The sequence below is a fragment of the Hirsutella rhossiliensis genome (assembly GCF_020360975.1).
Source record: "Hirsutella rhossiliensis strain HR02 chromosome Unknown scaffold00008, whole genome shotgun sequence".
Lineage (NCBI taxonomy): Eukaryota > Fungi > Ascomycota > Sordariomycetes > Hypocreales > Ophiocordycipitaceae > Hirsutella > Hirsutella rhossiliensis.
This window is the reverse complement of record NW_025408674.1, coordinates 861600-876340: the sequence shown is the minus strand read 5'-3', so window position 1 is coordinate 876340 and position 14741 is coordinate 861600. Positions and strand designations below refer to the sequence as shown.

Here is a 14741-nt window from a genome sequence, read left to right as displayed (position 1 = left end):
GACTTTCAAAAATGCACAAAACACATGCAATAGCCCAACGCAGTGCGCGCGTTTGACAGGATCCTAAGGCATATTCTCGAGGATTTGTGAAAGTAACGTGACTTGCTCTCAACAGGGCTAGACTCCTCTTGGAAAAGGCCCGGGCTTTTGCTGAGGTAAGATCGGGCCGCAATTTTTCCCCGCCCAAGTCGTGAGGGGGAAGAGACGAAAAATCCCAGGAGCGGAATCCAATTAAATACCTACACATCGGTTCATGGGCATGAAAGAGGGCAGCGATACCCTTGAAACCAACGGACAGGTGTTTTGAGCATAAACTGTTCACAAAATTTCCTCCATGAGTGGCATGCTGGGCGATCAAATTTGCGCCCGAGACTTGGACCGTACGGAACGAGAAGTTGTGCAGGCATTGCACCACTGGTTGGTGGCGCACCCCGACGCGCAATGGAGGCCAAGCAAACATGGCCCGAACCATGAAGCATTGTGGGAAAGCCGCAGCACCTCTATCGCCACGAAGGACTCGTCATAACATGCTCGCGAATGAGTTGGCTGACTCTCTTCGATTTGGTCTCGTGTGGGAAAGGCAGCAAGTGAAATTCGCAACCGACACCATATTCGATCGTCAGCACGTATTGCAAGATACGCCGAACTTGAGGCAATTTCCGAGGGTCCTCACATGAAGGCAAGCGAAGGCAACGCTGGTTCGTGGAACAGATATCTATTGGAGGAGGCAGCTAGGGGCAATTACCATTTCAGGGGCTGGTGAAGACACTTAATCTGAAATCAATACGTTTGTTTGTTCTGGAAGGCTCGCAAGGCCCTTGCTTGCTCCTTTGTGATCTGTAGGCTCGTTGCCTTCTGTGCCCCGGTTCAGGAGTTAGCCATCTTCGCTGAGGCGCTTGAAATTCCGCCCGATCCTCCTGGAGACTCCGTCATGGACCTTCTGCTTGCGTTGCCTGGTATATTGTGAAGACCCTCGAGGAGAATACTGAGAAAATCTCATGGTGATATTAACTGGCTTTCGATGAGGGAGAGTGAAATCCAGTGCAACTTCTTCGTCATGTCCGCCATCGATGGATCCGTGGGCCTCTACTCGATGGCAGGCACTGAACAAAGTGACCTGGAATGCAAGTCCAGGAGAACAGTTCCCCTTCCCATCGCCACGAGAAAAGAATGATGAGCCTCTCGAAGATCGCTTGGTGCGAGTGTCGGCTGCGTGTCGGTTGTAGGTGACTTTGAAATCTCATCTTGCGCACGTTTGTCGCCACGGCTCGCGCCTTTATATTGGGTCACGGTGTCTAGAGCCTCTGGTGTTGGCGATGCAGGACATAGAAGCCTGCCGAGAGCACGCAGTTGGCCAGTTTGTCCACGTGCAATCGACTCCGTATCCGTATACTCCTGGAACGTCGAGAGGGAGTCAGTCGACATGGCAGGCAGGAGGTTCTTTGTGGGATTCTGCCGTTCATTGGCCTTCTGAGAGTGCAAGAATACGAGAATGATGGGGGACCGAGGAAACGGGTGGACCGGTGCTTAAGTTTCTCTATCCTCCACGCGACTGCAAACGAGCTGTCCCAGATGAGCTTTTCCGTGACTCCTAATGTGGGCTCCAGCAAATCATCCCGTACGTTCTCTGCAGTGCAACTTTGGCCGCCCCATGGCATCTTTCGGCCAGCTGTCTTTTGCCCCTTATTCCTCTTTCGGGACAGTAGTCCGCTGTTGCTTGACTGATGCTTGTAAGCCACCTCCTGGAATGAATGTCTAATAGTCAGCCCCAGCTTGACCAGGACACCTCCAGCTTCTGCATCTACGCGCCGATCACATCCGAGGTTTCTTCAAATCCATCAGCACCCAACCTCCGAATAGGTACTAGGGCGAAGAGTGACTGGGCGGACCGCCTCGTCCGCATGACACGGACAAGCCCGCAGCTCTTCTGCAGCGGGGTTCAGGGGGTGAGCGTGACGCAGAATTCTGCCTGCTGATTTCTCTTCTCTCCGACTTGGCCCCAAGTGCCAACATGTATGCATATGCATGGGAAGGTCTGGAGGTGGCGAAGCTTTCAGCGTACGAAGCTTCATGGCAAAGAATAATTGCCCTCCTCGGCATCAGCCTTGGAAGAAGAAGGTAACCTCTGTAAGACCTGCGTGGGAGTGAGCGGCTCCCAGGACCTGGTCCAACTGGCCAACCGACCAACCGACCAACCGACTTGCCACTCCCCTTGTTGGGGAACCTTGGTAAGGTGGCCTGAGGTCTATTCGCTTTGCTGGCTTGGACCCGTTACATGGGCTTTTGGCGATGCTTGCGCCCGTAGCAAGGATACAAGGAGAGCCTACTGGTTCGCCCCATAGGGTGGGAAATGCGAGATATTGCGATACTTCCAACCTCCTTTCAAGTAACTCGATTCATAAAAACATGCATTAACAGGCGCAGTCTACTTCCCGTTCAACACAGGGGCAGCCGGACACCCTGACCGTGGTTTATGGCCAGTGCGGTCAGGGGCATAAGTATGGTTCAGGGCCGCTATTTGTGATGCTGCTTGCACTTGGCCCCCATCGCATCTCTCCGCTTGTGAGCTGCCATCAAACTAGACTGATGGTGTGGATGTTTGCCTCTCCAGATCATATTGTGTTTCCCGGAGCTTCTACCCACTACTGTATATGATCTATTCGCAGCCTTGACCATACACTCGACCTTCTGGAAGACGATGTCGCAAACCGAATCTCCTCCTTTCGGCCCCTCCGCATGTTCGAAAGGTTCTTCGGCTACCCAGGAACAGTCCGGTTTTCACTCCGATATCACCACAGCCGCTCAACGGCCCCATTTTCAGGACGATGGTAAGAATGACTTCGTGATTTATCATGACGACGGTTGGCGATTGGCTGAAGTGAAAGGAATAGGGGTGACAGTCACTACTGCAGATGAGTCGAATACTGCAAGTGAGCGCAAGCCTGAGACGGCACGTATCCAAGAGACCATCAACCCCAACGTCGAGAATCTTCATCAAGCTGTTAGACGTGTTCCTGGAATATAATAAGAGTCTCTGCATCACGGACGAAGCTGGGAGGAAGTGACTTATTCGACATCTCACGAAGAGAGCTGGGCAGAGGGTGTAAAGGGGACAATTGGGACGGTAGGGATAGTTGGGGTGCAAAAGTGTTGATTCATTATTGTTCTGTCTTGGATGGCCTCCTCCCTGTAGCGATGAGAATTGGCTGGGCATCTGCAGTGGCTTCCCCGAGGGATTCACAGTCACTTGCAAGGTGATATTTCGTCAGATGTTCCAAGTCTGCTGGAACCACTTTCATCGGTCCGTTTTACCATCTTGGGTTCAAAAAACACGCAAACAGTCGCTTTGGCCACTTCCTCCTTACGGCCACTAGTCTTGACATGTCACAGCGCCATGAACTTCCTGTGGAGTCGAAAGCGTATAGGGTGGTTGCCGACTCAAAGCGTGGTTATTTCCCTTCGAGTCTAGGCACGACGTGATGATTCAGATTGTAAAAAGCCAGGTCAGTCCTAGGTATGTATCGAAGCTTAGCAGATGACTTAAGCACCTACAGTGCAGGTCCAGGGGCACCCATCTTGCGCCTCGTCAACGTTGATGAAGCCGCGGCTCGGGCCACGCCTCGTCGCCAGTGCCGACGCTCCCTCCGCATGCATTGCGCCCCCTCGGCCTGCTCGTCTCGCCTCTACACACTTCCTTGGCCTCGAATGGGCGGGCGCGTTCCGGCCTCCCTTGGCACCACGTCACGACAGTTGACCGCGCAGCCACGACGACTTCTAGCACTCTGCCATGGCGACGAAGCCTCTTCCGGCTCGCTCAGACACGCAGCTTCGGCCGCGCAAGAACAAGCCGACGAGTCGAATCGAGATAACGCTACGCTCCAAGCCGCGCGATTACGTCCCCGGCAGCGGCCCGCCGCTCCAGGGCATATGCCTCCCCTACATTGTCGAGGCATTCTGCTGCCCTCGCCGGGCCCGGCTGCCGACGGCAAGCCGCTGTCGAAAAGCATGACGAACGTTGTCGGATGGCACGACCTTCTCGCTGCCCGGCACCTGGTCCCTGCCATGAAGATCCTCGACTACGTTTCGCCGCGAGCCCTCAAGGAATGGGAGTCCAACATGGAGGCAGAGCTCGACGGGGACCGTAAGAAGCTGGCCCACGAAAAGCACGCGGGCGGCGAGAAGTAGGGCTGACCGCCCGCCCACACCGGCATTGAGTCGGCTGCCGTTGCTGAGCCCGGATGTGGGACCCCCGACGCGTATCAGAATGGGCGCAATGAGCCTAGGCGTCTACGTCGCACAGGACCAGGCTGGAAGGCTTTGACGGGCTTTCCAACGACGAGGGCGGAATCCTCTATGCAGATAGCTCGCGAAGCCCGCTGGTACATGGCCGACGACTTCGAAGTCAACGTTGTTGATGATGGCAAGCAGTCTGCGCTTGAATCGGAATGGGGCACTTGGGGGCTTGGCGCCATTGCGGTCAATGGCACGTTTAGAGGAGCGCATTAGCCAGCCTCGGCCCTGACGAGTCGACCCGCGCCACCTCAATTCGTCTTCTCCGGTACACAAACGCCCACGGGCTCTTGAAGTTGAATATCAAGCCTACCCAAGGGGCCATGCCGTGTAGAGTCACCCGCCCCCGCCCCGGGAGACTTCACTCGCGACCAGTTCTGATGACGACGGGGAGCATGCGTGGGTGGTCAAGCGACTCGAGAACATGGCTGTCTACGACGTCGAGGGACGCGGGCTGGTGCGCTACCTTCAGATGCGATGGGAAGGCAACTGGCCTCCGGATCGGAATCCGACATGGAGTCGGAAGAGAACATTCCGTCAAAGATGGTGCGCAACTTTTGCAAGCAAGGCAAAGAGAAAAGGGCCACTGCCGGTCATACAAGGACGCCCCGAGCACTCAATATGTCCTTGGGCGCTGACATTCACTACAAGCCGGTCAGCGAAGCCTTGCCAACAAGGTTACCGACGATACATTAGGGTCGAACCATGGTGAAGATGGCGCCGATGACGATGTGCGCGACGCCGGCGTGACGTCAGCCTTCGGCCAAGAGGGCGACGACGAGGGTGAGCTGTTTATCATTGAAGAAGAACAGGTCCGTCCGGCCCAGACATTGCAATAATAAATAAATACATATTTTTGGCATATTGTTATGTATTGTTAGGAGTGTGGCTATATTGATATGTATTGTTAAGCTTATCAATAATTATTAGTATAACATTGAATGCTCATCTCCGTCTCCGTTGGCGCCGCCCACATCCATGATCTCGTCATCAACCGCAACGTACAGTTTGCGAATCAAATCGTTCCTCACCCAATTACCCAAGCATTGCAGCTTTTCAGTCCTGTCCGCGGAAAGTCGAGCTCGATCCCAAGAAAGTGTCCGCCTTGTGCAAGAGAACACCCGCTCCGGCTCGTCCGACATCGCTGGGACGCTGAGTATGTCAAGGGCCATCTGATGCAAGCGTGGATACTCGGCTCTCTGCTCCTCACGACACCACCATTCAAGCGGATTGGCAGTCAGCATATGTCTCGGAGGAGCATTGATGAATTTCTCAAACTCGTCTTCATCGCCAGGTTCATCCAGGACACTCATTGACTGCCTTATGCGCTCGTAAGAAGCGACCTCTCGCGCTTCACAACTGGGTCGCACGGTTCTCTCCGACGAAATCGGTCTGTCCTTATACTTCGCCCATTGCCGCTGCGCTGCAGCAATGGCTGTCTGCCGCCACTCTGGTGCCCAATGACGGTCGAGATACCTCCGCCGTTTTTCTGGATGGAGCAGAAGTGCCGTGGCATAGACGGGGTTTTTGTCGGTTTCTTCGTAATACTTTGAAAGAACCCACCAGCCCATGTGAACCGAGCTTACCATGTGGGCGTTTTCGGCATACTTGACCTGCATCGAAGTTGAGCTCTCTTCTTCAGCCCGAAGGCAATACTTGCAGAGTCTGCGACTGACCTTAGCAGCTTGAACCACGAGTTCCAGCGCGTGATGTTGTCGATACCGAGGGCTTTCCCCGCAATGTCGTCCCATGCGTCGTTGTGAATTGTAGAGTTGCGAATGAACACAGCAATGTTGTGAAGTTTTCCCATTGGACCGATACTCCGCCAACCGGCAATGTCATTTCTTTTCTGCGCTGGGCGTGAGTTCTTGGCGTAGATTCTGAATGGAGGTGGTCATGCAAGGCGTCTGCAACAGTAGTTTGATTCAGTTCATCGTCCGCCTGTTCAACGGCGGCCTGAAGTGCACTTTCGCTGGTCGCAATGAGAAAGGCTTGCAGGAAAGGTTAATGATGTGGCCAGCGCACCGCGTTCGAGAGGATATTGGATCAAAGGTCAGCCCATGCTCTTGCGATAAATCGGCAGAAAGTTGACGGAGGCAAGTGTCATTTTAGCATCATTGTCCCCGGTGAAATAGCCGAGTTTTTGTGTTATGCCGTATCTCCGGATGATCTTCAGTAGGTGCGGCGTCATCGCTGCGCCCGCGTGCGACCGTCGCAGGTTTGGCAATCCCAGCATTGCCTTGCGAGGCTTGTATGCCTCGTCGACCCATTGCGCATGAACAGCGATGTATGCCTTGCGTTGAGGAGAAGACCATACATCCATTGCGATATGCACAAGACTCCGAGCGCCTTCGAGCCACCGACAGACGGATTGTTGATGCGTGTCGTAGGCCCTATCTAGATCCGAAGCGACCGTGTTGCTAGAGTCGACGAGGAACTCCTCGACTGCGGGGTTGATCGCGGTCAAAAGTGCCTGATACTCTGGCCACGTCGCGCAGCTCAGTGGCAGATGCCTATTCGCGGAAAGTAGCATCTGTGCCTCTCGGAAAGCATCGACATTGATCACGCTCCGCAAAATATTGACCTCGCTCTCTTGAGTCAGCCTCAGCTGCTTTTCGCTTGTTCTCGCGAAGGCATTCTCGATGGCTACTTGACGCTTGCATCGAGCATTCGTGTCTTCTCTGACTTGTACGTGATGAACCTTTTCGAGATGATAGCGGGCGTTGCCAGAAATGTGGGTTGACCACGATGGATTGCGACAACGTTTGCAGTAGTGGAGTAAATTGCCACCTGCCGTGCGTGGCTCATCGCCTCGAGCCTGTCGAAAGTGATGCCAAGTCGACGTCGCTCTCAACTTCCTCCTCTTGACTGCTGCCGGAGGAATGCTCCGATTCTGAAGGTATACTGGCAGATTGCGAGACACTATCGGAAGGCAAAATTGATGACGAAGGGTTCGATGCGATGTCAACTTCCGGCACACGGGATACGTAGTCTTCCATTGCCAAAGCTGAGATATCGAGGGCGTGCACTTCGATCACCAAAATGGAGGGCATGGAGAATCTTGAACGAAAGAATGCTCCCATTCTGTGCCGAGCCCCTTTCCTCAGCGCTACGGCTGACGTGTGGAAAAAGTAAGTACGCCTAAAACAGGCATTCAAGTCAAAATAGGGGCACATTAGCAATACATATTGATAGGGGACTTCCATATTGTTATCGATATTGATAAGCTTAACAATAAATATGCCCATGTCTGGTGCCCCTTCCTTGCCGCCCCATTACATGTATTCCTTGGCCCAGGCTATTAGAGCAAAGATGTGAGCAACAACGTCCTCTCTATGCCGGTTGTTCTTTATGTCGAACCACATCGTAGAGTGCACATGCAAATAGCCATCTAGATTGGCGAGCGATTCCTCATAGCTGCGACGAAAGGCGTCAGAAATATGAAAGTGGAAGAATTTTATAAAGTGGCTGGCCGCAAGAATCGTGATGAAGCTATAAAAACCTTATGGTTAGTTTGAGGCTGGCACGTTTAGAGGCAAGAGCTTACTCGGTAGTAGAGACCGCGAGAACGCCTGAGCATCGCACGGCTAACGCCTCTCCCACCATTTGGCCTAGCAGCTCGTCGGAGACAATTGGAATCCCGTCGATGACTTTTGCGAACGTCCGTTTGCCTTCAAGCATCGCTACATGTTGGTGATCGCCGTTCGCGTCGATAAACTGGATGCCCCCATCATCGACTGCGTGGATGTGCAGATTGCCCTGCGAGAAAGAATACGTCTGACGCTCGTCACAGAAGTAGAGAAATGGAACTGTCTGATCCTGGTGCTGGCCGTAATTCAGTACGCAGCGGATAAAGCAACTGGCGAGACGGACAGTAGCATCCTCGACGAGTGGTGCTACAAGCCCTCGACGTAGCCCGCGCTCGAATGAGTCTCATTCGAGCCCGACGTTGCGGGACGATGTTTATAGTCGGGGAGCTCCCGAAGGTGACCTGGTCGGACGGGACGAAGTTTTGGAGTTCCACAGGTCTCTTTGACGTCCGTTTGGACGCTTCCCGGACTGCTGTGTCCGAGGGGGCGTCCTGAATAGAGCCGGCGCCAGCTCGCACAAATGGAGCCAAGGCTGCCCAGACGTAGCCGAGACTGTCCGGCTTGTAGTGCTGCACGAGCTGAGGCTCCACTTGGTATTTGAGGGCGTCGATGCTTTCCGGACCTTGGACCAGAGCGTTGATGCAGGCGTTGGTGTTTCTTGGGTCGCGAGGCAAGAGCCTGCGAGACTCAAAGAGAGGCAGAGCTTTCTTAGGCTCCTTGCAGAGGACGCGGTGCGCAAACAAGTGTTCGCGACCCCATTGACTGACGGCGCTCTTCCAGTGCCTGGAATGAACCAGAGCAGAGAGGTTATCTCTGCCCTTGCCTCTTTGCGCGAAGGTGGACGCGTCTCTGACTGTGTCGTAGTAAGACATGATTGTTGCATGTTACGAAGAGCAAAAGATGTGATGAGTGTCAGCTGTCCTGCTAGAAACAGTAGTGGGTTGGCGAGGCAAGTGTATCCCCAGCCGGGCAACCTCGACGATATTTAAGAGTGATGGCGGGGGAGCGTGACAAGTTTTGCCGCTTCCAATTTGGGGGCCGTGTTTCATCAAGCGCCGTGTGCTGGGCCAGCCGTCGAGAGGATTGGTGAACATGGGAATGATGAAGGGTGGGTAATGACTTGCAGTTTGCAGCATGCATGCAGCAGCCGCAACCTTTCAGGGGGGTTGGCGCTTGCATCTAGGTGCACGTATATCCGTACACAATCAACTTTTCCGACTTGTCCACGTCCTCGGGGCAAGTCGCCGAGAGGAGGAGCGCCAAGAGACGACCACGAAACGTTTCGACAGGTTTATAGGGAATAGTGGATATTTGCACAGCAAGGGAATCAGGCGCCGACGGCTTCATGGCTGGGTTATCGAACATGTTGATGAGGGACGAGGATATATTTACCGAATAGATGTACATAAAATTGCAATCTTCGGTGCTGAACATGAGCTTGGGCTGCCAACGCATTAGGAGGTCAGCTGATCTAGATGAGGTGTGCATACTTACCGTCACGCCAGCCGCCTGCTGAGTTTTTGCGGTCCCAACGCCTCCATTGTAGCTGGCCGAGGGCAATCAAGAGCGCCACTAGGTACGGATCGTGCAACGACTCGGTGGGAGTAACCATCTTGAGTTGAAGCTTGCCTAAGTTGACGGCAGGGGGGTTGTATCGACGTATCGTCGGCCCAACCCTTTTCTTGCGTTGAGAGATAATGCGGCTGCGGTCGACATGTGCAGCTACGGGGATATGATCGCCGAGGCAGTAGTAGTGGCATGGAAGAAGGACGCTGCGATAGCCACCAAGATGCAAGTCGAGATCGCAACTACGGGTGCCAAGGTCAGATGACGCCACTTGGTATGTGCATCGACTCACCGCCAAGACAATGGTGAAGGTTCGAGGCAAAGAAACCCGCGTATTGATCCTTCCTTTGCCACCCACAAGTGTCGATTGTCAAAGAAGTAGCGCTCAAAAAGTCGCCGTCGACTGGCATCTCGAAAAGCATTCTCTGTCGACGGAAGGTGCATCATGACCGGGGGGGCAGGACTGCATTGGCTAAATGTGCACGACAGGATCTCGAGATGCAGTCTCGTCCACAGTAGAGGCTCGATGAGAATGCGCTTTCTCGGTTGGCGGCGAGCCGACTCGTAGATGGAAAGGGCCTCTGCATTGGCGCGTCGATTCGGGCTTGGCGACGGTTCCATCTTGACCTTGTCGAGACTGGGGAAACGGAACGGATGCTTTCAGGAGACAGAGGAGATGAGTCGGTTGAAGTATTATTGGTAGAGTTACATAAGCAGCGCCCGTAATTTGGCGGCGCATTCGGGTACTTCGTACCCGTCGCCCAATGCGCCGCGTCCGTAATTTGGTACGATGGCGGATCAACTAGCGGGCCGAAAGGACTTGACGTGGAAATGCCTTGAGGAACGAAAGAAGGTGCATGCAGGGTGCAAGCTCGGTACAAGATTGCACGGCTGTCGCAGAGAACTACACCCGCCCACACCGAACGGGTATAGTAACTCAGGAGGAAGGTGCGGAGTAAAATCCTTTCCCCGCTCGAGACCGCTCGATACACTCACTACTCGACACACTACCGGTACTCGACACAGCGCCGTGCTTGATCCTACAACCATGTTCGCCCGAGTGACACCTCCAAGCGTCCCAATCACGTACGACAGCACTCCCATTACTCATTTCTCCGCTTCCCAGCAAGGTGCCGAACAGACTGGAAAGAAAGGTATTTGAAGAGATCAGCTTCTGCACATATCACGATAGAAATACTTAGAGGGGAGACTGGACGTGCCGTGCCTTGAACGTCTATGAGGCGACGAAGCATCGGCACGTCGATGGCGCGTGGACCGATCCTCCTGTCCCGCCCGTGCAGGCCGAATTTCTGGACTGGTGGTCCGATTCCAAGACGACTTCCTCTCGAAGGAACGACGCGGCTATTACTCAACCACAAACCCGAAGGATCTTGTCGGTGCCGAAGCTCAGCGACAAATTGATCTCTTTGCCAAGTAAAAGAATGGGCAGCTGCCAGATGCCGCGCACGACTCTCCGGAGGGATGTCGAAGTGATGGGTGAGCTCAAGGTGTCCAAGAGCCAAAAAAAAAGGCGACGCTAATCTAGATCGGCCGACACGTGCGAGATGTTTTCTCCTGCCAGCCGACGCGTTGGTATGTCCACGCGTTTACAATCTGCGGGCGCGAGATGGAGGTTTGGGTATTTGACCGCTTGGGATGTTACAGTCCTGGCGCGTTCGATATCCATGAGAAGCCCGAACGGTTCATACAGGTGATCGCCGGCTACACAATGATAAATGACGAGGAACTGGGCTTGGACACCTTTACAGAGCTGGATGGCGACAGTCGCTTGATACGCATTGAGCAGGACGAGGCTTCAAGTAGGACGAGGCTGCGGCTGGAATCGCAGCCTTTCACCCGTCAACGGGCAATCGTCTGCCGTGGGGCGTCTTGCTATCTCACGAAGCCTCCGGACTCCGAGAATTGGAGTTATGTCGCGAAGTTTTCGTGGACGTCTGACCGGCGAAAGCCAGAGGCAGATCTTCTGAGATTGGGCCGTTAAAGAGAAGTCGAGGGCATTGCTGAGTTGATAGGCTATCGTCGCATAACCAGCATCAATGAAATGCGATCAGGCCTGACATTCACGAGGCCTTACTCCTTCCGAGGTCTTCCAAGCACTGCGTCGAATTTTTCGCATTCTTTCTCCCTGTCTCAGCCTCCCGGTGCCCTTTCTCGGTCATTCAGAAAGCTTCATGGCTTGAGCATCACTGACAAGCCGTTAAGAAAGCGCAAGCCGGTTGATGTCGGCCGGAAATCTAAGCGATCAAGATCCAACAGTCAAAGGTCGAGCCAAGGGCAGGACGAAGTTACATATGATGTTGGGGAAGCTCAGAGGACGAGTCTGCTCGCTCCTAACATCGGACCTTATGATAGTCGAGTCTTTCGATGTCTAGTGATCTCCCCGGCAGGCCGAGCGATCCACAAGTACGAAAAGATATCGTAGCTCCTGGGGGCGCTCCGCGACGCGATCAAGGCACATAAGTACCTATACCTCAAAGGCAAAGTTTCGCCGGCAATGTTCACATAGTCAAGTCCTGTCTAAGACAGGAAGTAGCCTAAGTCGGTACGGTATCCTACCACTCATGTCGGGATGTAGAACGGGCGCGATTTCACCATGACGAACGGTCCGGCTTGGCAAGACAGCGGAACGGCCTGGTAAGATGCAGTGAGCAGGCTCAGTGAGACAAGCGTTGCGGCTTTGCAAAATAAAACGCCAATCCTTCGATGCGTTCGCGGTCGAAAACATGGCTACCGTCTACGTTGACAGCATGCATTTCGCAGGGAATGGAAGTAGAGAGTATGAGTCAAATATGTTCATTGTTATCTGTCTGAAATGATTGAGAAGTTCTCCCTTCTTATACTTATGTGGCTGCCTTGAGGTGGCGATGTCACCACTTAGTCTGCTTAGGTGACATTGTTTTCTAGAAGGTTCAATAATATCGCTTAATAGCGACATTATCGCGCACTTATCCAACATATGTACCATGAATGCGACAATGCAATTGGCAATATATGGCCTACAACAGAACTAGCTTGCTAGACCGTCCCAGCATAAAATAGAGCGACTCGCTGCGTTTGGTACTGTGCTGAACTAAACAACATGCGTGTTCAGAGTCGGACTACCCGAGCCAGGAGCATTCACTATGTGGCGGCCAAATCTGAGATACCGCTGTACCAGCCAAGAGCCGATAATAGTCGAGGCTAGCTAAAGTGGATATCCCGGCATGATTTTCTGTTCAGCAACACAGCGCAGTTCACTCAGCCGTTTCCTCATGAATTCAACCCGTGGCGTCCACGGGATCAAGCCAAGCTCGGTTTTCCCCCGTCTCCTCTTTATGATAATGGTCTTGTAACCAGTCCCGTAGAGGGCAAACTCACTGTGCGTCTGGTTCAACCTAGCCCAAGGCATACAAGGATCGTCCGCAAGCCAAGATTGGCTGACTTGGCACATGCGATGAATCGTGGAGCTGTTTCGGTGCAGTCGTAATGCGCATGACGTGGCCGAGCTCGTTCTGGACTCATATTTTTATGGTCAATGAGGACGATGAAAACCCCTCCCGGCGAGCTTTCCTGATCGACCTAGACCTCGCCATTAGAACCCAACGTGAAGATGCCTCGGGAGCGAAAGGGAAGACAGGTACGAGGGCATTCATGGCCATCGGGGCACTGTTAGGCAACGAGCAGCACTCCTTCATGCACGACCTTGAGTCATTCTTCTGGGTGCTATTCTGGATTTGCGTTCACTACAACGGGTCAGGCAAAGACGTTGGAGCTACAGAATATGACAGCTGGAATTACGAGAGCGACAACTGTCGTGAAAACGGGTTAACGATCTAGGTCCGGAGGTTACCTAGTCGGGCTGACTCTAGCAAAGGTGACTGAGAAGGATGAATAATGTTGTTGTTAAGCGGTGGTATCGAACCTTCTAGATGACAACGTCATCTAGGCGGCCTGGGTGGCGACATCGCCACCACAAGGCAGCCACAGGTGACAGAACTATAAGAAGTCACTTTTGTTAGGAGGAAGAAGAATCTAAGGAGAAAAACATAATCTATTCATCACTTGCACCTCTCTTCGAGAGTTATGAGCCCGGGAGAAACAGTGTTTCTGTAACTTCCGGCTGCTGCATTCTTCCACAAACGCTCTCGATTGAACTTATCGTCGATTAAGACACCTCTACGCCCCATTTCTCTCTCCTTAATCATCCTTTCTGCTTCAACCAAGATGTCGAAGGACACCATCCAGCGCACGATTCTTACGGAGCCTCAGGATTGGGATAAGTGGCTGAAGGAGCTTCGGGCCCGTGTGGACAAGACCATCCACAAGCTCATCTTCGAACATGACAAGACCCCCCTTGAACTACCTGAACGCCCCGAATTCAGTGATTTCAACGCTGAGGCTGAAAGATTTGCTGATCTGAATGCAGGCCAGCAGAAGGCTTATTCTGAAGCATCGAGGGACTACGAAGGTCGCCGAAAGGAATACCTCTACGAGACGAGGCTCGTCACAGCAGCCCGTACGACGATTACGGAAACGATTAGCAAAGCGAAGTTGACCTCCTTCACGACGACGAGACTCTTCGGGAGTGGTTTGTAAAGCTCGAGGCCTCGACAGCCCCAACGAGGGGCTATATGATGGAACGTATCCGAGCCCAGTATACGATCCATCTTCGAGCTTTTCCGACGAAGAATATCTCTACCTGGCTCGCTAGATGGGAGGAAATCATGGGAGAAGCTGAACAGTACTTCCTCGTGGAGGCTGTGACCGGCCAATGGCTGCGAGACATAGCTAGCCTGATTAAGCCCCTTTCCGACGGCTTCTCGGCTATATTTATCCGCGGAAGCAAAGGCTGACGAAGAAGCCGCTGCCATCCAGTTCAAGATCTACCAAGCACATAGGCCAGGACTGCATCGAGAATCCCCAAAGCGACCAAAACAATACCTAGAAGAAAGATGGACCTACCAGGAAGCAGCTCGCCAGGTTAGGAAATCGTCGAATTGAACCCAGTAACGGCCCGGGAACGGTGAAAGAGGAGCCGGCTTTCAGGCCAGTCCGAAAGAAGATTCCACGCCACGGAAGAAGAGGAAGGAAGCATCTGACAAAGACCGTTGCCCAGCTTGTGGTCTTGACAGCCATGAACTTGAGGGTTGCTGGCAAGTCTTCGAGGAATTACGGCCAGGCCATTTCAATCGATCTGAAAGGCTGTGCAAGAGAGCCCAGAAGGCTATCAAGGATAACCCCGACCTACGGAAGAAGGTCGAGGAGATCCGCGAAATCCAGAAAGATGGGAAATAG

At 53.3% G+C, this 14741-nt stretch overlaps 1 protein-coding gene across 1 annotated transcript; it reads left to right on the top strand.

Moving 5' to 3' along the window:
* Nucleotides 1-13670: 13670 nt before the first annotated feature.
* On the top strand, nt 13671-14741 carry HRG_07365 (uncharacterized protein; the record flags this gene model as incomplete). The annotated part of the gene is made up of 2 exons (XM_044865836.1): nt 13671-13962; nt 14563-14741. The coding sequence occupies 2 exons, from the start codon at nt 13671-13673 to the stop codon at nt 14739-14741; spliced, it is 471 nt and encodes a 156-aa protein (XP_044718800.1).